The sequence below is a fragment of the Taudactylus pleione genome, unplaced genomic scaffold (assembly GCF_031769625.1).
Source record: "Taudactylus pleione unplaced genomic scaffold, aTauple2 ptg000162l, whole genome shotgun sequence".
NCBI lineage: Eukaryota > Metazoa > Chordata > Amphibia > Anura > Myobatrachidae > Taudactylus > Taudactylus pleione.
In genome coordinates this window covers 10034128-10061442 of record NW_028284564.1, presented here as the reverse complement: position 1 = coordinate 10061442, position 27315 = coordinate 10034128, and the positions used below count along the sequence as shown (strand labels likewise).

At 39.9% G+C, this 27315-nt stretch overlaps 1 protein-coding gene across 1 annotated transcript in view; it reads left to right on the top strand.

The window, feature by feature from the left end:
- The window catches only part of FBN2 (fibrillin 2), a 294460-nt gene that overhangs the window by 178943 nt on the left and 88202 nt on the right, over positions 1 to 27315 (top strand). The window contains exons 26-34 of the mRNA XM_088475116.1: positions 1077 to 1205; positions 1632 to 1757; positions 4006 to 4131; positions 6656 to 6778; positions 8761 to 8886; positions 17142 to 17267; positions 19842 to 19964; positions 22939 to 23061; positions 25300 to 25425. Coding sequence (XP_088331242.1) covers positions 1077 to 1205; positions 1632 to 1757; positions 4006 to 4131; positions 6656 to 6778; positions 8761 to 8886; positions 17142 to 17267; positions 19842 to 19964; positions 22939 to 23061; positions 25300 to 25425 — 1128 coding nt within the window. The remainder of the gene's footprint in view (positions 1 to 1076; positions 1206 to 1631; positions 1758 to 4005; positions 4132 to 6655; positions 6779 to 8760; positions 8887 to 17141; positions 17268 to 19841; positions 19965 to 22938; positions 23062 to 25299; positions 25426 to 27315) is intronic.

Sequence of the window (27315 nt, the reverse complement as noted above, 5' to 3'; positions counted from 1 at the left end):
TATTGGGATTAGATTTCCATTTTGTATTTGACAATTTTGCAAAACTAAAATGACCATAAGTTTTAATAAACATTGTAAATATTGTCATTTTGATTTAAAATATATATAAATACACAAATAACAATGAAGAAAAACTTACCATCATGTGAAGCCCAGGTAACTACCTAAATAAAGACAACACTGTTATAAATTGCCTTTATAGCAGCTAGGGGGAAACATAAGTCAATAGAGTACTTGTGGGTGCCCATAGGTTCCAAAATGTATTTAATTAAACTAGTGTTTCTAATGCTATAAGGACTCACGTGAATAGACTCGTCATAGGAACCAAATGTTTCTACAGTCACCATACCCACACACATTACAATTTGGGTTCAGGTACATTTGCGTTGCGTTTTTTCAGATGCTGCCTGAAGCATCTTTTATGCTTGTGACCTACTGAAATGCAGCTACAAGTGCTTGTTAGCCACTGTATGTCACACGCAATGTCTAAGAGTCTTTGCTGTATTTTCACATTATTCTTCTAAGAGAAGTTCCATCATATGATGGCTTAATGGTGGAGGACAATGTTGTCTCTAACACTTTCTCATAACCCGATTCATCCAGGGTTGCAACTACTGTACTTGATATTGTATTTCCCTTAGACGTCCCTGCTAGTATCACCTTAGCTACAGTTCCTTATGAAACATCAGCAAACTGAATAGTCTTCAGCCTCTCCCCAGGAATCACCCCTGTCTGTCATATACTGTATGTCTATTTCTCATAGGAACCACAACTATGGTAAATGGTCATGCATAGCCAGTTCTGCACACATATCATTCCAGAAGTACCTACTTTCATTATTTTTGTCTTCTTTATGTTTATTTTGGTAGCTAAGTTATCTGCACATCATTGCTGATTGAGGTTAGAATGAAATCCTGTAATGAAGTTGTTCAGTAAGGTTTAGGGGAGAAGTAGTTTATAGTCCAACATGGTATTGTTAGCTGTTGCCACTATCATCAAAAAATGTATCATGCACGTGCTACTTAAATTAAAAGGATTACATTAAATAAACATGTTAAGGTTATTTGTATGTACAGACATTGATGAGTGCCGAATCTCTCCTGACCTGTGTGGAAGTGGTGTTTGTGTCAATACACCCGGGAGCTTTGAATGCGAGTGCTTTGAAGGCTTCGAAAGTGGCTTCATGATGATGAAGAACTGTATGGGTGAGTTACTCAATAATTTTCTCCTTTCCTGCTTAGTGGTATCTCCAGGCCTATCCTCCCACATGGTGTTTATCTTTCTATGTACATCGTTATCCATGCAATTTTACTATTAATACCTATTTGCATATCTGGAACTTCTCACACATATTAAAGGTGATTTAATTGCACTTATTTGTTTTCTAATGTAAATATCTACTTTGTTTTGATTCTACAATCTCCCTATTTTTAAATAAAACGATGAAATTCACTAAGCTGCTGTATGGGTCTGGATTGTATAGAGAAAAAGTTACAACACTTTGAATAAGAACCTCTGTTTATATACTTTATAAATCACATTATATTGGCAGTCTGACTTAATGCCAGAGCAATTAGGATATAATGCAGATTTCAGTTTACTGTAAGTGTTTGTTTTATGTTTCTTTCCAGACATAGATGAATGTGAGCGGAACCCTTTGCTTTGCAGGGGTGGAGAATGTGTGAACACTGAGGGCAGTTTTCTATGCAACTGTCCCCATGGGCATGAGCTCGCGCTATCAGGAGATGCCTGTGTAGGTGCGTCTAGAGAATGTTTCCATCTATTCCATATGACATGTAATACTGCAGTTTGTTTTGCTAAAGAAAATGCTTATGATTAAGAGCCAGCAGTGTCTTCAAGTATTTCAGACCTTTGTCTTGAACCTTCCTAAACATTTGCGGTTCTAAATGCTTACAATAAATATAAAGTTTGAAGTTGCTTCTTCTGGTAGTTTACTGTATGTGTGCTCATTACCTTCTGGTTTATGATTGTTCTGAGTTTCTGAATCTTACATTATTGGGTAACAGAAGGCAGAGAGGGTCTGCAGAGTGGGATACAATATGTAAGTGAGACTTAGGTTTAAGGGCCTATTTATTTTATTATGGGGGAATTCAATTAAGCGTGATAAGTTTCCATGAAAAAACAGCTTATAGTGCGAAATTGTACTTATTGCGCAATCCTATTAGACTTGACTTTTCACGGGTGCAAATTCTCCATAACATTTGATGCAAATAGGTTTCACCACCTTCTGAGTAGGCAAAAAGATGTGCAAAACCCCTATTTTTTACTTAAAATGTTGGGACTTGGTTCAGAACCACTGGGACACCCTCCATAAAGACTAATTAGGCAAAAAATATTTTTAATGAGCTGAATTTGGCCAATAACTAAATAATTTTTCAGGTGAAAAAGTGCAAGGTGCAGCAAAATGGGTTACTTGGTGTGGGACAGGTATATGGGGGTGCTATATGAGTGGGATAAGTATATGGGGGTGCTATATGAGTGGGATAGGTGTTTTTAAGATTCCAGGTGGGTGTTACAGGTGTATTTTGAAGGTTTTTAAATGACACAAACATATATTTATAGGCATTTGTATGTGCCTCCAACTTAAAAAGAACATTTATTTAGCAAAAAAACACTTTTTAAACTTATTTACATTTTTTTAAATATGCATAAAACAGCCGTTTGACACAATTTAAGAACCCCAAATACTTGTATTAGGGCCACTAATAAACTTCTATATTGTTATCCTATATCACTAGAATTTTTGCGTGAATGCAGCAACGTGACTTTTGGGATTGAATTGCGTGAAAAATTTGTGTGGAAATTCGCACATGAAGGGTGCGAAAACTTTGCGCACTAAACATTATTGCATTATCACGCCTAATTGAATTTCACCCTAAGGGGTCTATTTACTAAGCTTAGTTAGGAGATAAAGTGAACGGAGGTAAGGTACCAGCCAATCAGCTCCTAACTGCCATTTTTCAAACACATCCTGTGACTTAGCAGTTAGGAGCTGATTGGCTGGTACCTTACCTCCGCTCCAGTTATCGCCTAACACAGCTTAGTAAATAGACCCCTTAGTCTTTTAAGGGCAAAGGCGAACCTCAAAATCACTTCTGTCTATATCCTATACCATAAAGAAATGCTAGAGTAAGTCAGTATGTAATGTATATTATTATAAATCACTGTTATCTGTGGTTATCAGTAAGCTTGCCAAGGGCATGTGGTATACAACAAAACAATTAAAGCAATCTCTCCTGTTCAGTCTTTCCTGGGTCAGCAGCCTGACAATTGTTTTATCATCGCGTCTCACTTTCTTGTTATATGGCTGGGGTCGGAACTATGGCCCAATGGGGAGTTATATAGTTGGAGTGTGAACAGCAGACATGGCTTAAGGTGCTAAAACCCTTAAATCTGGCCCTGATTTGTTACATTCTATACAGTCAGGACTGGAATTACTTTATTGGCAGCTGTAAGCACGCAGTCTATCCACTACCCGCACCTCTCTTACATAGAACATGCAACAACTTCCCTACAGCTTTGCCTCTTTTGTCACAGAGCAGAAGGTATTAACAGTATCCTGTACAAATCTGTTATCTCAAGTTCATCAGTTACACCAACTTCTTCCCTAATTAATTTAACATTTTGGTTCTTGTGTTAGATTCATTATGTATAAGGTTCAAAACTATGGGATACACTGAGTTCAAGATTAAGACCATTATTTTCTCTGTATAACATGTGTCAACCTTTTTCACTGAGGATTTCAGAATAATACTACTAACATGAATCTATTAGAAGAAACAAAATGTTAATTTCATTTGGTATATACTTTTTTCTGCGTGGAGCCGTGTATCTTCTGTGGAGCTAAATGAATATAGACTTTGGTAAATAATAAGAGACGGTAACAAAATAGTCCATTTGACCATATAAAGGTTTCTAAATAAATAATGTATAACTATGCAGCTTGTATATATTTTCAAAATATTTGTTATGTATCCCATACAGATGTCAACGAGTGCTCTCTCAGTGAAAACCTCTGTAGGAATGGAAAGTGTGTGAATATAATTGGTACATACCAATGCTCCTGTAACCCAGGGTACATATCTACCCCAGACAGACTGGGCTGCATAGGTAAGTAGTAAAGAACGGAATGGCCTAAGGATGGAATAGTTTCAAAGGAATCATTCGAGACATCTCAGAGTGGGAGATTAATTACAGTATATGCTTAGAAAATGGAACCATGGGGAGAAGGGTGTAAAAAGTAGGATAATATGTGCTAAAAAAAGACAAAAGCAACTTTGACATTATATTACCTTAATAAAGAGAAAAAAACATTAGAAATAATACTTTTTACATCATTGTAACATTGTAACACATGTTATTATCACACTAAGGGCCGTATTCAATAAATTTCACACCCGCAATACTTTTTCGCCTGCCGGACTTTTAGCCCATATCACGTGTTTTGCAGGCGAAAAAGTATCGTGCGCAACCCTGCTTATCCCCGTATTCAATTTGAAAGGACGCGAAAACGGGAAAACGAGACCCGACGAAACTTAAACAGGCAAAAAGTCCTGTCAGATTTGGGGAAATCAGCCTGACACCCCATAAAGATGCACTGAGATGGGGGATCACTATGGATGGAATTAGTATGCTTTACCGCCGGACCTCTGGCCGGCGGTTCAAATCCCGACAGCGGTAGCTCGACAAGGATAAAAATCCCGATCGTCCCCAGGTAAGTATTCAGTAACCTATTCTACCCCCTAACCCTCCCTTAGGGGTGCCTAACCCTAACCTTCCCCCCCAGTGCCTAACCCTAATCCCCGCTCTAAGTGCCTAATCTTAACCCCCCCTTCCCCGCCGCCTAAACCTAAGTCCCCCCCCATGGGTACCTAACCCTAACCTCCCAGGCTGGTGCCTAACCCTAAGTCCTCCCCGGGAGCCCCTAACCTATCCCTCCCCCCCGCGTGGCTGTCCGCGCTCGGCACCCAGCATCACTTCGATCGGGTCTCCCGTCTTTGGTAAAATGACAGGTATCTAGATTTAGATGCCTGTCATTTAACCCTCACCGGGATTAAGCAGTCGGGATGCCGGCTGTCGGGATTACGTCCGCCGGCTTCCCAACTGCATACCCTATGGATGCCCCTGAATAGCCCTGCTGAAGGTATTTGGGGTACTTAAATGTTCTCAATAGGTTCTAATTTGCTTCTTTGCAAAAGTGGTGAAGAATAGCACTTAGCAGGTTTTTTTGGCGAAAATAACTAGTCCCAGCAAATTTGGGGTACCTGAAAATGGGGGGGGTAGCATATTTAAAAGTTGCTAAAGTGAAGATTTAAAAATTGCAAAAAACCAATCTGTTGCAAGCACATGCAAATTTAAAAACACAAGGGGCATACTTGGGGACCCCCCAGGAGTCTATTTCGCTAGTTTTTAAGTGTGTTCCCCAACTTGGGTCTTTTTTGCCCCCAAAATTAAAGTACTTTTTTGGGGTCTTCTGTAGTATTTTTAAAAAATGTTTTGACACAGTTTGTCTTTGGGGGTATGTTGGTATGTTGGTTCCTGCATTGTTGCACCCCAAAACCCCAATTTTTCTGCCTGCTATTCATAGGCGAAACTTTTCCGCCGGGTACATTGCATGGACTTTCCGCCTAGGCGAAAAGTCTTTAAAATTGAATACGGCGAAAAAATTCCGCCTGGCGAAATTAGGTCACACGCGATACTTTTTATTGCCGAAACTGTCTTTTCGCCTCAAATTGAATACGGCCCTAAGCAGGGGAGTATCTATAATGGGTGCAGGGTATGCAGTGCACACGGGCCCCCTGCATCAATATTATTTAACTCTTACCTCTCCGAGGTCCCGCGCCGGGTGTCAACGCTGTACAAAAATCCGGAAAAACACATTACCTTGGCCCCACCCATCTTCAGCGACCCACAATTTGGGGCCTAACGATGAGAAGCACCCCCCTATTTAAGTGTATCTGATGTATACCTGACGTGAGCCTGGGGCATATGCTACAGGAGCAGAGCAGGAATTGTGATTTTTTTTTTTTCTAGAGAGCAAATTTTTAATTTGCAAATTTGGACACAAATGCGTTTAAAATCATCTTGAGATTTTTACATATGATTGACTTTATTTCCCCTCATGCATCACTATTTCACTTTTTTTTAATTAATAAGCTTGGAAAATCTAGAAACTTTTGACGGTACCAAAAAGCATGGTCCTGGAGCAACACTGGTGACAGCTACATGAGTCTCTGTGGCTGAGGAGCACTAACAAACCCCTACAGCTGCTGAAGTGGCTGCTACCCCATTCATTTTCATTAACTTTTGTCTGTCCTTTCTTCCATGCAAGAAAAAGAATGTCACACAACACACAAATATATATGCAAAAATAAAACATGTATTATGATAATAGTGTCTTGCAGTGACATTTTCACTTTTGTAAAACATGCGCTGTGGATTTCCACCTTCCAAACCACAATTATTGCATACATTGACTACCCATATGGACAGTAACCACTATCATTGTGGGCTCACATACAGTATGTGCTAAACTGTAAACATAATCGCAGTATGTAGTGTTTTATACCATGTTATTTGTTAGAGATGTAACTGTAGTACTACAGCATTAAACATGATGTTTATCCTGTTTCAGATATTGACGAGTGTAAGATAACGAATGGTGGATGTGACACCCTCTGTGAAAACTCAGAAGGCAGCTATAAATGCAGCTGTCTGGATGGCTATGCTTTACTGCCAGACTCAAGGACCTGTGGAGGTAACAGATGTCTATATGATGTCAGATGGTCACTTGTACAGAGAAGTAGCGTATGTGCACAAATGTGTTTGACATATAATAGACATATGAAATAGGAGAGTTGTGATACATGTAATGGTAATTGTGAATTGCTAGGAGTTCCAGTTATGCCCAAATGTCAGAAAGTGTGTGAATTATGATTCCATATTTTGACACATAAGAGTGAGGATCATACTCCGTTATTCTTTGTAGGGCTATTAAAATGATTACTAAGCCTACTTTATGACAATAGTATATCCCCTGCACAGGACAGGCTAAGTGAGATTTATGTAAAGTGATCTCATCGTGCTCATTTCCTGATAACACAGAGTAAGCCAAATCCACCACAATTATTTCTAGGTTATGTTTCTGGGGAAAAAGGTTGCGACACTAGAAATAGTTTGAATTAATATTATTGTAGGTCTTGAACTGGGAGTACCAGAAAGCAATTACTAACTTGTATCTGACTTATTCCTTTAGAGAATTTACTGTGTGAGTCAACTTTGTTAAACGTCTTTTCAGTTACATGCCATAATGTATGTGTGATGTTCTGGCGTGTACACCTAGAACGCTGATGTGTAGTGCATTCATGTGTATGCACACTGGACCTCATTCAGAGCCGGACGCTATTTGCGCTCGCTCGTTCAGAAAAAAGGGGTGGCTATTCAAATGAACCGTTCGCTCTTTGCGGTCTGTTCACGCCTCTAGGTCTGAACGAGCGAACAAAACTTGCGGTCATTTTTTGGAAAACTACGCCCCCTGGCCGCTCATATCCTACGTCATGTCCGCTATTTATTAGATTAATCGAGTACATCGACCAGCGTATGAACTGCTCGCTATTCTTGTGGTTGGTTTTCCCTACCACAATCTTGCGAGCAGTTCTGACTATAAAATAACCCAGTGACGTGGTCAATGACGCTGCTGTATTAATTATGCACACCCATAAAACGCCCGTTTTGACCTTTAAGCACGCCTGCGTTCTGATCTCCACTCCCCGTTTTCAAGCACCTTCCCCTGTTACCACCCACATACGCCTCATTCTGTCACTCAAAATAGCAGGCATTCGCTATTTAGCGAACAAACGATTTTCGGCCGCACTGACTGGTTCGCGCATGCATATTACGATCCGTACGCATGCGCAGTTGTGCAAACATCGCTCGGAACGAACGAGCGGCCGGTTACGAGCGGCTCTGAATCAGGCCCACAGTGCTCAGTGGTGTGTAGTACAACAATGTATATGCACACAGTGCTCAGTGGTGTGTAGTGCAAGAATGTGTGCATGCATATAGTACCCTTTAAAGTCATATGCAGAGAATGATGTGTAAGTATAGTGATGTATAACTAATACAATGTATTGGGCAATGTTATATATCTACAATACTTGAGTATGTGATGATGTGCCATATAATAATTTGTGTGTACACACTGGTCATTGACGTATAAGTGTGATGATGATGATGATGATGATGATGATGATGATGATGATGATGGGTAAGTGTTATGATGTGTAGTGCAATGATATATATGCTAATGAAAGGTGGGTTATCCACTTTGGATAACCTTAACACGAGACAAAAAAATAGAATTTGATTATGCATGTTGTTTTTAGTCTAAAGCATATTCCTCCCAACGGTTTGAGCATGTACCAACCTGTACACCAATCCCCTTCGCAGGTTTTTTTATGTTCCCCTCCATTATTCTTTGACAGGACTTGGGACTAAAGCACACAATTCACCAATATTATTAACTTGATCTTCAGCAGTCTTGCTTCATTTAAAATCCAACTCCAGTGATTGGTTAACACCACAATATTTAAATTCCCTCCTGCAATAATTTACATGGCTTGTGTGTGTGACTATACATTGCGTCTTTCTATTTTGATTTCTTGAATTCACATACTGACATTAGAAATTCATGTTAAAGATTTGCTACACTTGGTGAGTCCTTTTATCAACATTTTTTAGATATTGATGAGTGTGAAGACAGCCCAGATATTTGTGATGGAGGACAATGTACCAACATCCCAGGAGAGTACCGCTGCCTCTGCTACGATGGATTTATGGCGAGCGTGGACATGAAAACATGCATAGGTAAATGAAACCTTCCATCTCTGCCTTTCTTCTGCAGATATGCTGTACCTACCAAAATCACATCTCTTCCCCATAAATACATAATAGTTTGAAATATGCTGTTTCTTACCCACACACATAAACTCTGCTGTAATGCAACTTAAAATACCCTGAATCAGTATGGCACTTGTCCTGTTACAGAAGGAGCACTCTCTAAGGGAAATTTGTATGTTAAATGCTTTAAAAAAATTAGAAAGAGTTCAAAGGTCATGTGACTAAATGGATCCGCCTTTTTATTGCCTTATTAAGATATTATCTGCTCTTCTGCCCTTGTCTCATTACAACCAGTCTTAATTTAAATTAGGAGAATTGATTATTTTTAAAATGTTTTTGTGCCTCTGTCAGAATTTAGTTTAGTAGGCAACAAATCAATGTATTTTAGTTTATTAACCGACTAAACCTCCCTGACTGGCCTAGGGCTCTTCTGTGTTCATTCTTCACACAGCCACAGGTTAGATTGTAGAGTGATTGACACAGTAATAAAACAGAGGCTGTACATAAGAAAAACACCAGCTAATTTGTAAATAAATATAATTTTTTTTAAATGCAGCATATTATATTATTTTGTTCACAAATTCATCAGCAGTTTTCCTATTTATAAAATAACAAGTGATATAATAATTCACATTGAAAAACAGGCTTTGAGGCCCACCCCTATACTTACCATAGGCCAGTGATTCCCAAACTTTTTTGAATCACGGCGCCCTAGAGTATCAGCATTTTTTCCACGGCACCCCTGCCCTGGGCCACAAGTTTCTTATTGAGAAATTCAGAAAAAAATGAAATTGAAGTAAATTGTGTTTCTATGTCACCTCTAGTTTCAGTTATGTGGTGGTTGACAGGGCTGCGCTTCTTTCTGTCCACATATTATTTGATTGGCAGTCATTAGCACTGGTTTTGCCTATCACACTGAATAAAATTCATTTTATTTGGTACTGTATCACCAGCTCAAGGCTGCCACGGCACACAGTATGGGAACCACTGCCATAGGCCCTCAATCTCAGATTGCATTACATATTTCCAGAGTAAAGATTAAAATGCAACTGGGAAAGAATGTAATGATTCAAAACTATTAGTCATATACAGCTAGTTTATTACGACCATCATCAGTTTAATTTCCCCGTAATTAAATAAAGGCTGACTTCCTCCTTGTTGGTCTTACTGACGTATACTTTAATCTTTAGGTAAATTTTCATTGCACAATATTTGTAACAAGTGAGGATTGGTATACATTATCCGGTGTGCTTAATGTATGATGTGCTGGAAAGTGTACAGGTACAAAATTCCCCTGGAAACGCAGACATTGTTTTCTTTTGAACCATGTCATTGGAAAAATAAGTCTTGTCACTTCCACAGCCCAGTATTTATCCCATACTCCACTTGAGTTACAGTAATCCAGATGCTGGTGATGTCACAGGTTTATGGGAAATAATGTGTGCACTTAACCCCTTCCAGAAAGTCTGTTGTACAGTTAGCCAGCTATAGCTATTGCCTGGAAGTTCCTCAGCAGTTACAATTTAGAAAGAAAAAAATCACTGGATACACAATTACTGAATCTATGGAGGAGTGATTCCAGTATAGCCTTCAAAATAGTTTCATTAGAAATAGATGCAGAGAAAAATGCAAAGATAATTGTAACGTTAAACACAAAGAAAACACTCCGAGAAAATGTTGGCATTACAAGTCAGCTGGCAAGACAGTCCTGTTTTCCACTGCGTGTCCTATGCTACAGAGCTGCAAAACACATGTTTCCTGCTATATGGATAACATTGTCTCACGAGAATAAAAAAGGAATTGTCAGGGGAAACATATAAATTACTTGTTAAATGCCCCTTTTGAAGGAAAAGTCCCCTTTTGGTCAACACTCTGTTTTCTCACTTGCTCATGTAGTAAATAGGGGTTGCACACCAGCGCCTGACCCTCCCCCAACTCCTTCAATAGAAGCACTTTAATAAGTTGTATGGAAAAAGACAGGATGTAAACTGTTTCCAGCTGCTCCAATCTTAATGTAACAAGGTATAGGGGAGTCCAAATAAGGAATCCACCCCCCACCCCCTTCCTACCTGCTCCTTGGGGGAGAGAGATGGCTATAGCTGAGAGTAAACTTTCCATGTAATAACACACTGCAGTTCTACCAGATATTTAAAGTATTTCAAACAATATTTTGCCACATTTCCAGTGAAGGGTTCCTTAGCTCCTTTAAGCCCACCTCTCCCTAACTTTAATGGTGGCTATGTATGTATTCTGGACTGAAATTTTGGTGCACTGTAGTCTTCATAAGACTGCCTGCCAAATTATCGTAATAACCCAAGCTATTATGACCAAGGTAATCATTAGTGGAATGATCTGTATTTAATATATAGATTGGATCCTTCAATTGTAGACCAAATATAACAGGTAATCACATAAAATGTGTACATAATTAGAAATGCATACATACAAGCCATTATGGCATTAAAAACACACATACTGTAGTTTATTTTATATATACAGTCAGGTGCATAAATATTGGGACATTGACAGAATTTTCATATTTTGGCCTCTATTCACCACCACAATGGCTTTGAAATGAAACAAACAAGATGTGCTTTAACTGCAGACTTTCAAATTTAATTTGAGGGTAATTACATCCAAATCAGGTGAACAGTGTAGGAATTACAACGGTTTCTATATGTGCCTCCCACTTTTTAAGGGACCAAAAGTAATGGGACTATCAACTCAAAAGCTATTTCATGGACAGGTGTGGGCTATTCCCTCATTATTGCATTACCAATTAAGCAGGTAAGAGGTCTGGAGTTGATTCTAGGTGTGACATTTGCATTTGGAATCAGTTGCTGTCGTCTCTCAATATGAGATCCAAAGAGCTGTCACTATCAGTGAAGCAAGCCATCATTAGGCTGAAAAATCAAAACAAACCCATCTGAGAGATAGCAAAAACATTAGGTGTGGCCAAATCAACTGTTTGGAACATTCTTAAAAAGAAAGAATGCACCGGAGAGCTCAGCAACACCAAAAGACCTGGAAGACCACGGAAAACAAGTGTGGTGGATGACAGAAGAATTATTTCCCTGGTGAAGAAAAAACCCCTTCACAACAGTTGGCCAAATCAAGAACACTCTCCAGGAGGTAGGTGTATGTGTGTCAAAGTCAACAATCAAGAGAAGACTTCACAAGAATGAATCTAGAGGGTTCACCACAAGATGTAAACCATTGGTGAGCCACAAAAACAGGAAGACCAGATTAGAGTTTGCCAAACAACATCTAAAAAAGCCATTACAGTTCTGGAACAACATCCTATGGACGGAAAAGACAAAGATCAACTTGTACCAGAGGGATGGGAAGAGAACAGTATGGAGAAGGAAAGGAACTGCTCATGATCCAAAACATACCACCTCATCAGTGAAGCATGGTGGTGGTAGTGTCATGGCGTGGGCATGTATGGCTGCCAATGGAACTGGTTCCCTTTTATTTATTGATGATGTGACTGCTGACAAGAGCAGCAGAATTAATTCTGAAGTGTTTTGAGCAATATTATACGCTCATATTCAGTCAAATGCTTCAGAACTCATTGGACGGCGCTTCACAGTGTAGATGGACAATGACCCGAAGCATAATGCAAAAGCAACCAAAGAGTTTTTTAAGGCTAAAAAGTGGAATGTTATGCAATGGCCAAGTCAATCCCCTGACTTGAATCCAATTGAGCATGGATTTCACTTGATGAAGACAAAACTGAAGGGAAAATGCCCCAAGAACAAGCAAGAACTGAAGACATTTGCAGTAGAGGCCTGGCAGAGCATCACCAAGGATGAAACCCAGCGTCTGGTGATGTCTATTCATTCCAGACTTCAGGCTGTAATTGCCTGCAAAGGATTTACAACAAAGTATCAAAAAGTGAAAGTTAGATTTAGGATTGTTTAGTTTGTCTCATTACTTTTGGCCCCTTAAAAAGTGTGAGGCACATATAGAAACCATTGTAATTCCTACACCGTTCACCTGATTTGTATGTAATTACCCTCAAATTAAATCTGAAAGTCTGCAGTTAAAGCACATCTTGTTTGTTTCATTTCAAAGCCATTGTGGTGGTGAATAGAGGCCAAAATATGAAAATTCTGTCAATGTCCCAATATTTATGCACCTGACTGTGTATATATATATATATATATATATATATATAAATAAAACCTGTAGGAGTCCGGCACTCTCCAAAGGATATAAGTATTGCCCCGGTGCCACAACAAACCAAGAAGGTATAATATATACGGGGAAGCAAAACTGAAGGGCACTCAACAGGACTTCCACAACCTAGGTAGATATGATCAAGAAACCAGGCAGAGCCAGATGTACTGTCAACGTTTCAGCAGAAGGTGCTTTTATCAAGACAATGTCTTGATAAAAGCACCTTCTGCTGAAACGTTGACAGTACATCTGGCTCTGCCTGGTTTCTTGATCATATCTACCTAGGTTGTGGAAGTCCTGTTGAGTGCCCTTCAGTTTTGCTTCCCCGTATATATATATATATATATATATATGTATACACACACACACTCAGGAATGAGACACCCAATGAAATATAATCCAACGTTTCAATGCTCTATTCATGCATCTTCGTCTGGGTGCAAATGATATATGAACTATAAAACCTACCTAAATACTTGTGAGACCATCCATTCCTCTGCCTGCCGCCGCCCCAAGCTCAGATGAATGACACCAGAAGGCGGCGCCAATCGGGCACACGGAGAGAACCACACTACGTGATCACTATAAGCCTATACAGGGAATCCAAGAAAAACCATGGCGAAAATGCATGAATAGAGCATTGAAACATTAATGAAGTATAATCTATGTGTTTCACTCCTGAGTGTCACCGGTATGGAATCTTTTGCATGAAGCAACACAGCCAGTGTGTATAGCATGGAGGGCACTATATATATATATTTTTATATATATATATAAATATTTTAATATATTTTAAAAACACTGACAGTGTCCGGCTTCTTGATAGTTTCCCATTGGTTTCAGTTTTAGTAAATACGCAGCTTACAAATGCTGAAAACTGCCAAAAAATGAATCGAAGCTTAGTAAATATACCCCTTAGCTACATGATTCCAAGGGTAAATATTCATTATAGGAACTGATTATTCTCTACCATAGCAATGCAGGGACTGCAATGGTTTATGTACAACTTCGTACTGTGCATGTGCCTACGATGGCAGTCGGTGTGCCCCCTTAGCCCCAGCATAATTGATATGCTGCAGCCGTTTGGGGACGGAGAAGGGTCGGCGGCAGCCATCATCTTTGGAAACGAGGGCATGTCGACCCCATTTTCGTGGTGTGCCGAGGTTAGTGGCTGTGTTCTTGGATGGCAACGAAAAATACACGGCCATTCTGAGTAACCTGAGCATTACTCAGATGACCTGTGCTCATGCAGATGCTCTGAGGGCTGTGTCTCATAACACAGCAGCGGATCAGAGAAGCCAACAGTGGCCTTCTTATTACTCAAGATGCCTTCTGCGGCTTTTACATATTTTGGGGCTGTGCTACAATGTTCTTCTCTGAATCAGGACCACAATTCATCACATGGTTGACTCAAAAATCTAGTTGGACAGATTCTGATAATATTTAAAATAAAAGCTGAATTAATGATGTTTTTTCTTCTGACTCTCCACCAAAAATAGAATGACACCTCAGTGTCCAAACAATATGAAAATGTTTTGATTATGTAGTGCTCATATAATAAATCATACAAATCCAAAGGTATAATAAAATAAAGCTACTACAATATCGCTACTGTTAAGTAATGAAAAGTACAGATATCAACTGAATAAATCTTAGGGCCTTATTCAGACCCGGTCGCGAGCGCTGAGCGCTTGCAACCGGGTCGATGTTTGCCCACTGGGCATGAGCACGTTGGAGCCGGCTCCGACGTGCGCATGCGTGAGACCCGGCTAGCGATGGGCGCTCCATCACTACGGGTCTCGCACCATAGGGGGCGAGCTGTGGATGGTGATTGACAGCTCGGCCCATTTGGGAGACGGGCAGGGGGGGTGGCCGGCCAAACAGAGGCGTTCCTGACGGAATGCTTGCTATTTGGGGGTGGCCCCTCTGACATCAGCAATGATATCAGTGGGGAGCTTCCTGGTCGATCAGAGCAGGAAGCTCCCTGGGGCTTGCGCTTGCCGAGACCCAACCTTAGGGTCTCGGCAAGCGCACGATGTTCTTGATGGTCCTGACAATCGCGACCATCAACCTGGTCACTCGCTAGAGCTCCTGGTCGCTAGCTAACCCACAGCTTAGCTAGCGACCAGGAGCCCGCACTTCCCACCACAAGCGGCCACCCTAATTCAGAGCAACCGCTTGTATCTAGCGATTGACTCTGATTGAGGGCCTTAGTCCTCAGCAGGTCAAGATTGCATGGACAGATTTTAGACAATAATGAACTATGCACATTATGAGTCATTGCTCTTATTAGTATATTTAGTTTGTTCTTTTCTATTTTCTTTTTGTCTTACATTTGCCATGCACGAAGCATTAAAAAAAAATTGGTGACCAAAGCAATAGGATTTTATTATGAAAGAACATGCAACAAAATTACTTAAGTACATTAGAGAGTTACAGATAAGTGTGAAAACTTACAACTATACATATTCTAATTATATTAGTGTTAGTAATTAATGTAATAATTGAATGTCCGCACAGTGAAGAATGAAGTAGTTAATAGTTTACTTCAAGTATTCATAAGATGAAAACATTATAACAGCTCATTGTGTCGCAGCACAAATAGTAAATACATTAACAGGTTTCAACTAGCTAGGCTAATGCATATTCATAAACATTCATAGTACGTTACTACAAATTCCACGAAATCAACAGGCACTGTAACAGTACTTAAAAAGAAAAGCCGCAAATATTATCTTACATAAAGATTCATTATGTAAAACAGTCTATTTGCTATTGGTTTTCAGCATTCATTCTTCTTGGAAATAGTCATTGCATGGCAGCATTGCAATTCTGTCCTTGCTAATATGCAAATGCAGCAGGAGTTGTATATCACCCCCTGCTGCATCTGCGATCCCAGCACAGCAACTGAGGTCGGAGGCTGGGATCACCAATGCAACCACTGGTGGTTAATGGTTGTGATGGAGGACAGTGCCAGGCCGCCAGCCAGCTGTAAGCCTCAGCAAGAGTCTTACACTCCCAGAAAATATGGCTGGCACCCCCGTTTCCTGGAATGCCGGCTGACACTGCCTCTGCACCACCCCTTAAATGCCTCTGCCTGTCAATCAGGCAGAAGCATCAAAGGGGCTATGTGTGATTATGCAGGACCCATTCTGCACACTCGCACAATGGGTCCTGCCCACTTGTGTGCAATGCTGAATCAGCCCCTGTGTTTCAATTAGCTAGACACATTCCTTTTTCCCTAGAAAATGGGCCAAAGTTAAATCACTTAGTATAGACATATGAAAAACAAGATGGAGTCTATAAGGCTTAATACCTTTTGTATTTAACCATACTCATTTTCATAATGACAGAAATCAAAAATTGATTATTTACTCACTAACGATAGGTAATACAGGAATAGATAAATTATCTAACATGCACTCAGCAGGCCCTATACCTATTGTTAAGGTGTGGAGCGTATCTCACATGGAAGATACTTTTGGGAATTACAAGCAGCAAGGGCTTATTAGGAAGGGCTACTTTTACAGAGTGCTATCTGGTGTAATGTAAATTTAGATCTAGCGTATGTATGGTTAATTGTGCTCAGTATATATTTTCACTTTAACAATAACAACCCACCAGTTACAGAATTATATAGAGGAGATTACATTGTAGATTACCAATTCTATTTTCCAAATTCTATATTCCATACCTACACTTTCATGAAATGTAATAGCCTGTGAGATGCAGGCATCGGTGCAGTTCTGGCCAATTTGAAATGATTGCCGTTTTAAAACAACTGGCAGATTTGCCACAATCACGCGAATGCCTGCTTCTCGCCGGCTGTTATATTTTCCCCATTACCACAGTAAATTCCAATCAAAATGTGCGGATGATAGGCTGAAGACTGTCCATTATTTTTAAGCTTGCAGAAACTGTTTTAGCCTTAGATTAATAATGATGTTTATTCACATTGTTCTATAATACTTTTATGGACTGAGATATACTGTAGTGAATGCTGTATTTGTAAGTGTTAATCATAAACTATTTCTTCACAGACGTTAATGAATGTGACATCAATTCAAACATCTGCATGTTTGGTGAATGTGAAAACACCAAAGGATCATTTGTGTGTCATTGTCAGGTTGGGTATTCAGTGAAAAAGGGAACAACTGGATGCACAGGTATACCATTAATTTGGTGAACTTCTAAGATAGACACATTTTTTCTATAACTCCAGATGCGAGCATTGCACTTCCAATTCGGTTGAAAATTTTATATTTACTACATTCTGTTTGTCATGAGTCCGAATAAAAAAAATTCTAACTTGACTTCGGTGTTTTGCTTTTTTTTTTCTCATTAACATGATTGCATGGATCGAAGTGTGAAAAGACCAGACAGTGTGCAGTACCTAATTGCCTGTAATGTCAGTGACTTGCATGTGCATGTTGATGAATGTCCTTACCCTCTTGCTTGCTTGCTTGCATGGCTATCTGTAAACCCACCGGCTAAATTTTCAGCCTTGTGTATTTTAAAATAAAAGAGGAAAAGTGCTTTATAAGACTGGTTTAAAGCAATACTTAAACACTAAGGTTTCTTTTTTTTCTCTTTTTTCTAAATGAAACATGTATAAATGTTATATATATTTACATGTATGTATGTGTGTGTAAATATATATATATATATATATATATACATACAGCATGTATGTATATATATATATATATATATATATATAATATTTTGCCATCCTCTGTTTTTTTGTGAACCTGCACACAAGTTAGTATAAAATTTTACAGTGGCTGCTATTTTTTTTATTATGAAATTAACCTTTTTTTTCCACAAAGCATTATCAGCAATCCAAAAATGTTGGTTTTGTTTTTAACATTTTTAGAAACTAAAGCTGTTACAGATAGACACTGATATTGAAATTTGCAATCATTTCATTCATTAACGGTATGGAAAAAGCTCTTGTACTTTGATTAGCACAGTACTGTATGTATAAAGCAATATAGAGTCCGGTGGTCAGCACCAACAGATGCAGATTCCCATTGCATGGAAATCCGTGCAGTTCCGATAGGCATTCCTGGGTGGTAACAGGGGTGGCTCGAGACGGCGGGAGTGTCGGGGGTGTGCCGGTGGCAGGGACTGCGCCGCTCCTGCAACCAAATTCCGACATACATTCTGAGCAAACATAGGGTTGCTCAGAAGTCTAATGATGCTGCCAATGTCCTCTTGATGGTGCGCCTTTGAATAGGGCTGCAGCCGGTGGGCATCTCACCACAAACAACCCATCAACTGCAGAATTTTGCAGTAGTGGCTGCAACAAAAGTTGCAGCTACTACTGCTTTGCTTCTACCTCCGAATCACCCCCATAATCACTAGATGACCTTTATAATGTTTATATTATCACTGGATCTGGACTATATTGTATACTGTAATCTATGCAACAAGCAGCCTAATAATTAAATAATTTCCATCCAAACAGCATACTTGGAAAAAACATCAAATGAAAAATGAGTCTCCAGCTGACTCACCTCTTATGTATGGCTTATGTATAGAATGATGGGGTTTTTCCAGGGTTTTATAGCACATTGCCTAAATCCTGTGCATGGACATTTATCTAGAGAAAATGATAATTCCGAACATACTGTAGGATGTACAATGTCAAACATGAGAATAAATAAGTTTTTCTAGTTTTTAACATGGTCAGTAACAAAAGTCTATGCAGCTGTTATTGGACCAGAGGACCCTCATCATTCTTCCCTGTGTGATGTGTGCTCTGCAATAGAAACAGTATAAATCTAATGATAATATGAGTATTCCTTATCTAATGCAGATTTCACATTGAAGGGTGACATTGGGTATCTGGTGTTCAATGCAATAACCAGGATGGATCTTCATCATTTAACACTTTTATTGCCAAAGTGCACAGCCTAGAAGAAATATAGCTCATAATTTTTGGAAAAATATCAAGGCTAAGGGCCTTATTCAGAGATGCATGCTAACCCGATGGTTAGCGCACATCTCCGATGATGGGAGGACTGCGTATGCGCAGGAGGTAGACTGCGCATGTTCAGCTGTCCGTCTGTGAGTTCGCTCGCAGTGTCTCCCAGCCGCAACCTGATTGACAGGCTGCAGCATTTGGTAGGCGCAGCGGGGTCGTTCCCTGGCAGCATTCTCAGAAACAGGGGCGTGTCACCCCTGTTTTATGGGAGGGACAAGGCCAGGGTCTGCATGGGTGCACGCAGACTTCCTGGCCATGCAAGTTGCCAGGACCCGGTCAGGGAAGCTTACCTCAGCTGGGCCGAAGGGACAACAATTGCAATCGATGGTCACGATTGTTCCGGTGGTGAACCCGGGCTGCGACCTCGGTTGCAGCGCTGGGATCACGCAGATGCAGCAAGCAGGTGTCTGACACCTCCTTCTGCATTTGCATTTTAAATGGACGGATCAGGCCCCGAGTGAGAAACATGGCAGTTATACAATGAAGAGTGAGAGACATTGACTCTGTTTTATATTAGCTGGATTCATAGCATAGCATCCCCTTTCAGTGTCCAGGTTGTGGTACTATATTGCTGGGTTTAAGCAGCTGATTAACTATACAACTGTCCAGAAGAATCAGGATTGCGCACCTTGGCTGGCATGGCCTTTTTTTGTGTCATCGTCACATGTACAGTATATCCATGGAAGGTGTCTACAAGATAGACCTGTAGTTTCAAACCTCTTAGTGCTTAATGTTTGTATAATCCTTTCAGATGTGGACGAGTGTGAAATTGGCGCACACAACTGTGATCTGCATGCTACATGTCTCAATGTACCAGGCAGTTTTAAATGTTCGTGTAAGGAAGGCTGGACTGGAAATGGTATCACATGTAATGGTAAGCACAATTATGTAATTGGCTCATAACATAAATTAGTGGTGCAAATTTAGAGGAATATGTAGGAAAAGATTTCCTGGAAATTTAGGAACATGTGATGTAACTGAGAAATTAGGCACTTTGCGTTTTAGGCCTGTCTTCTTGCCATCACTAAAAAAGTAGCTGTGCGTTACATTGGATCGTCTAGTATTGCCTGACAGGCCCCTGTATCGTGATGACAGATTTTTTTATCATCCTACAGTTTTATATAATAGATGCAGATTTCAAAGGGATTGTTGAAACTAGACAACGACATCCAGATAACCAGGAACATTAATATACTACTAACGTGAAAAAAAGAGAACTATAAGGTTTTAATTTGTACCAGTTTACAGTATAGGTATATGATGAACATTTATAAAAATTAGTTCACAGGAAAACTTACCTGTCACCTATAGCTAAAGTCTGTTTTTGTTTTTTGTTTTTTTCTTGCAGTTTTATAGAATGGAAACAAATATATGTTTGTTTTATCAGCACCCCAGTTCTCAGAAGTGTCATGTATATGTTCTGTGATTGTATTTTATCAATGTATATTTAGTCACGGTACTTCATTAAGTATGCAAATTGACTCCTTAAAGCAGAGATGCTATTACATTGCCTAGTAAGACAGTTTGTGTTTTAGCCCACTGGCGTTCTAGGAAGACATAGAATACCTTGTTTTAAAGAGGAAAGTCTCTTCAATAAAGAGTTGCTTAAATGATTCTAAAATTTACAGTGTTAAGTAAAATATACAGCTTTAGTAGATAAGGGCAGTATACCTCACAGGTCAGGTGTCGTATACAGACATGTCTCAGAGTTACTGGGTTTGAATTTCCCAATTCAAATAGCTTTTGCTGAGGAGAATTGAAATTCTCTTAGATTGTCCTATAGCATAGAAGCTGCAGTGGCCTCTATGCATGTCTGTCCCCATGTAGAGGGAGGGATTCTCAGGTTACTCTTTGATACATAGAGCCGTATTCTTTTCCGCCTACCGGACTTTCCGCCTACTTCGCCTGTTTTGCAGGCGGAAAAGTATCGCGCTCATCCCCGCGTATCCCCGTATTCAATTTGAAAGTACGCAAAAACGGCACCCGGCAAAAATGAAACAGGCAAAAAGTGCTGTCAGATTTGGGGAATTCAGCCTGACACCACCCCAAAAGATGCAATGACATGGGGGCTCACTATGGGTCCCCCCAAATAGCCCTGATGAAGGTATTTGGCCACTTTAAATGGTCTCAATAGATGCTTCATAGCGTTTTTGCAGAAGTGGTGAAGAATACCATTTAGCAGTGTTTTTTGTAGAAAATAACTAGTCCCAGCAAATTTTGGGTACTTGAAAATGGGGGGTCGCAGATTTAAAAGTTGCTAAAGTGTAGTTAAAAAAATCGTGAAAAATCCACCTGCCACAAACACCTGTAATCGAAAAAGCACCTGGAGCATACTTGGGGACCCCCCCTGGAGCCTATTTCGCTAGTTTTTAACTTTATCCCCCAACTTTGTTTTTTTTCGCCCCCAAATTGAAAGCCATTTTTTGGGGTGTCCTTAAGTCTTTTTTAAAAAAAAATTGGCACAGTTTACCTTTGGGCTGCACGGGGTTCCCGCAATGTTGCACCCCAAAACCGCAATTCTGCACTTTTTTCCGCCTGCTATTCATAGGTGAAACTTTTTCGCCTATTACATTGCATTGACTTTCCACCTAGGCGGAAAGTATTTCAAATTGAATACGGCGATACTTTTTCACCTGGCGAAATTACATCATCGGCGAAACTTTTCCGCCGATTTCGGCTTTTCGCTCCAAATTGAATACGGGCCATAGTTTATTAAAGTGTGTACCTAGCCAGCAGGTTATGCTAGGTAGGGAGATATATTTCCAAAATAGTCTTATGAGTTTAATACATCTAGTTATGAAGAAAATAAATGTTTTCCTGTAATCATAACCTATACATCAGCTCTGATCATAAATCTAAAGCTGTACTAAACTTTGCAATTAGTCCCACCATTGATGCAACAATTTATCCAAGCTTAAGTAAAATGTATACCCAGCTCAGTACGTACATTTATTCCATCCATTGGTATGGGGACCTGCATTCATCACGTTTGATTGAGGGAACTGACGCCATCTTCAGAGTGTGTTAGTTCCTGGAGGTCCGGATAGTGAAGAGGGGTCCCTCCGCCTTCCTCTGTCCCTGCACCTTCTCACTCAGTGGAAATTTTCATTTCAATTAGCGGTGAAAATGCTAGTGGTAGGGCTCGCAGGAACAACTGCTTTTTGGAGTTTAGTAAGCGCAGCAGCAACTCACGGTGAGTTGCATACTTAATTCATGGGTGGTTTTAGGGGAACAATGATGAATAAGCCCCTTGGACCTGACACACAAAATGTCAGCAACAATAGAATGTACTTCTAGATTGTACCAAACACATGACAGATACTTATGCCCCATTGTTATAAATCATTTAATGTCAAATAAACTCTTTTGAGATTAGACATCTTTAAAATTTTATAAATCAACAGAAGCAACTCCCTGTATCATGTAGGCAAAAAAAACACACACACACACACACAAACACTACAACGTATGTTACCTGACCTACGTTAAATGCCCTCATTCCACCCATCCAGGCGCAACCAAATGTAAGCAGCACAATTATGGGCATGTGCAGTGAGAAGTCACATGATATACGCTAACCCAACTAGCGTAGTAATAATTCTGCACCAGTCTTTTGTCCATGTGGCAAGTTGTTCTCTGCTATAGTAGAAAAGGGATTTCACTTTTACTATTTCTAGTAATACCACATTACATATAGGCGCACCCAAGTGTAGACACCAATAATTATGTTCATCTTTAGACTAACTTCTATAGATCTATTTATACATACATCATATTTACAAATTACGAGTGGATCTATTACTCTGAATGCCATGTTATACACCCTCTAACAACTGTTTCTATTGTAGACCTTGATGAATGCTCTAATGGAACTCACAGATGCAGCATTTCAGCCCATTGCTTAAACACCCCTGGATCGTACCGGTGTGCCTGCATTGAAGGTTATGCTGGAGATGGATTTACATGCTCAGGTGAAACAAATACAAGCATTACTTGTTCTCAGCAGGTCTTTTCTCTCACAGGGACGGGAACATACAGGATCCATTGTTTACCAAAGTACAAAAGTACAATAGAAAGTTAGAGACTTCCATCAAAATTACAGGTTAAAATTTGGCAAAATGCTATTAACCTCAAAGTTAAGTAAACAAAATGCACAGTAACAGTATATATGAGGTCTTGTCAGGATGAATTTAATGCACTGGTTTCTTCCAGGATGGAAGTATGGACATGTATATTTTAAGCCCATTTTGTGGTGGATTTTTCAGATATGCCCTTGGCAGTATACACTGCATGTATATGAATGATCTGTTGGAGGAAGATAAGATTATAACTTTGGAAACTTCTAGTAATACTTTTAATAATCTAAACCTGATATACAGTGGTTCAGGGACTGCACAGGCAGTCCTTTAACCTTCAAAAGGCCTCATATTACACTTAATCTGAGTAATAAGTTAACACAATACATTTAACCAAAGAGAGACACTTACTGTATCTGTAATAAAAAATCAGCAAACATTTTAAACTAGTATTATACTCTATAACACGCAATCTGACAATAAAGTATGAAGGGGCCGCAGGTGACAGCTCCCAGGTTTAGTTATATACCTAAGGCCATCTGCCACCCATCACTGCTTTAAACATTCCTTCTGATTGGCTAAACAAAAAGTATGATGTCCCAAAGGGAGTATGGCCTTAACAATTTCATATAAAAAAATAATAATTGAGTTAAAATCAAGTTCTGATGCAAGTAGATTCTGTGAATTTCATCAAAACTGGGCTTCTATTACATTTGTTTTCTAAATTGTTTCCTTCTAAGGTTTATTTCAAATGTACAGATGTGTCCTAATGCACCTAGCCTCAATATGGCATGAGGCGCGAGACACCTGGGTCTAGTGAGCCACGCTGATCGCTGTAGCTTAGCTATTTTTCCTTTAAATTTGTGTCTTATTTGAACTGCAAACACAGCAAAACACCACTCAATCTGTATCAGAAACACCAGGATGCGACTTTAACCACACAGGAATTACTTATAACTATGTACAAAGTCGCAGATGAAGCACACCGGAACTTGGCGTGAGGAAAAGCCGCAGCTGTTGCATTGTAGCACATTGTATACAGAGTCAGACTCATTTGCACATATATGTACAAGTGTTGCATATCAAATGAATCAGTGCAGTCTCGTTAAGCGGTTTAGACACATCGTATTGCATCTTAGACGCATATTAGCAGAAAAGACACAAAAAGACGCTCGGAACAAGCCAAGTCGTACATGAGAAGGGCTGTTTGACGTGACTGCGGCAATAGTGTATCAGGACACATCTGTACCAACTATATTATTTTAAATGGAAACAAATGGGCATACAACATTGGGGCTGATTCTGAGATGGAAATAAAGCATATATATATTATGCAAGGTACAGTAAATACTTACTGCTTTTGCATGTACTCGATGTTATCGGTGTTTTTGCAGTCTTGCTAAGTATTACGGATGTGTGTAAGGTAAAGAGGGCATCCTTATGTTAGGCTGCGTATGTCATTGCATTCACAATCATTACCATATATTCGCAGTGAGACTACGTGCGTAATCGCTATTGCGATCTGTACGGAATCAGGCCCAAAGTTACTTGCTTTTTTTGCTCCATTCTGTACAGAGGCCATGAACTCTTTATATTCATATTTATAAATATTGCTTTTATTTTCCGGTATCAGGAATAACTCCATAGACATTTGTAATAGGAGCACAACTTCATGCTTGTCTCGCACAGATTGACTATACTTACATACTGTATGCCTAAACATTAATAAATTTATTCAGATGCCCATCAAGCATGGGTTTACTAGAAATCCCCAATCATTGTATTTTATTAACTTCGGTTACAATGTATTTTTTGCATTTGAAACACAGCTGTTAAACAAATATTAATTTAGAAAGGCAAGAAAATAACAACAGATACTGGAAGTTGCATTCAGTATATAGACAAATAGGAATGTACTTCTCACAAAGTATTCCAAGGTCAAATCATTACAACCTGGGACTGTCTCTGGAAATTGGTTACAGGTATTGAACAGAGAGAGGCGTTGTGATTCACACTTTGGAGTCTGATCACATGCCAGGTGCATGTGGGAACTGAAATAAAATGTCCTACATTATGAAATGAACTTTGAGGATTGGAATTAGTAGGTCACCATTATGTTCTTGTCACATACAGATATTGATGAGTGTGCAGAAAATATTAACCTGTGTGAGAATGGGCAATGTCTAAATGTCCCAAGTACGTATCGATGCGATTGTGAGATGGGCTTCACTACAGCTGTAGACGGCAAGTCCTGCCAGGGTAAGTCTACGGCTGATCATTCCAGTTGCTTAACAGTCAGAAATCATGGCTTAAAAGGGAGCAGGTGTTTTACACATACAAGGACAGACCCTTCCAGAATAGTTGTCTATGGTCTATTTAAACGACTTACAATAGGACAGCATGGCACTTCCGAAGTGTAAAGGAAATGGATCACTTGGCCATGTACTGAGCAGCTTTTGTGCACCATGGGTCATAGAGGAGTTTGGACATTAGATACTGTATGTATAAAGATCTAGTAACACATGTGCACTGGTCTAGGTATCAAAATGACAGAAATATGTTTTTATTATGTGCACAAGAATCAGAGTGTAACAACGGTCATGTTCCCAGATGTGCTTTTACTGACAAGACTACAGCCCATGCAACTGTGCCGTCCCACTTCGTGCCCAGGCTTTTAAAAAGGAAATCTGTTCTGCACATGTGCATAATGGATTATTTACTCTTGCTGCTCCAACCCCCGGTAGTAATGTAGCAGGCTGTGACCATTGACATCACTACAAAATTTTAACCCCAAAATACCATGCGAGCAGCACTCTGAAGCCCATACGCCGTGACCAAAACTGTGAGGAGGGGGACTTAATCTCCCACTGAGCACAGCTAAACTGATCTCTGTGAGTGCAGAGATAAGCGCCACTGAGGGGGGGTCTGATGGCCAGTCCACCATGACACAACCTCTGCTGTGTTCTGCATGTGCGGAACGGGGCGGAATGCCATGGGAGGTGGTAGGAAATGTCCCGGGGGAAGAGGTTATTGGCACTTTGCTCGAGGTGTGGACTGGAAGTTGGGGTATTGCCCCATTAAGTCTTTTGGTCTTGGGGATGGGGGTGTATAAAATATTGACATTGTGGGTTGTAGTGCCACTGGGATTTATTACCACCAGGCGGGTGAGGGATAATATTATTGAGGATCACTGGGGGAGGGGCTTATTGCACTTTGGGGGGGAGGTAATTTTAAAATGAGGGCCAAGGGACACTGGGGATTGCGACACATTCCCTAGGTGTAATGTACAAATTTTGAATGCCTCTTAGTAGGGACATTGTCAGTAAAGTGGTTAAATGATCTTAAAAGGATAGCGATACGGAAAACTTGGAAGTGTTTCTTACTTGTGGTAAAATGCCTATTAATCATGTATTTATAGGATCAGGCAAAGCATTTTCTGATGTCACTGGAATAAATAGTATTTGTTGGCTCTCTGCATTGCAATCCATAGAGCAACTTAGCGTAATAGCCCACGGCTATAAGAAAAATAACATCTGAAAAAGTGACTAAAATGTACAGAAATATATCGGCAAAATATTAAACATTGTGTTAGTAAATATGTGCAAAACAATGATTTTCCTCCATATTTAGGAGGTAATTACGAAGCACACAGCTGCCAGGGTACATTGTAAAATCCTCTTTGGTGATATCATGCCTCAGTTTACCACAGTACATTTGTGGTTTGTGGGGCATGATGGTGACGTTGTTACCACTTATTTACTCTGATTCAGAGATGCACAAAATGACGATGTCGGACACTGTGAAGTGTATTTTTTGTGTCAAAACCGCCCTGCGTACATGCAGCGATAGGTCAGCAACGGCGGTTGCAGAGAGGATTTATTCACAAAGAGAGTGACAGGTAGTCAGTGTTTGATGGAGGTTACGGGGATGGTTAGATAAATACAGGCATGTCAGGACCGTTTTCTGGGCATCTCCTAGTGAGTCTCTGCAAATATGTACACATCAGGAGATCCCCCGGTGTCTTAGGTGAGACAGACATTCTAGGCTTGCTCACAGGTTGGATGTGTGACCAATGTTTTTGATGTTTTGGTATTTGTACATAAGATGTAGGGTGGGCGTCTCTGTGCAGAAGACTGCAGCTGAGTCATA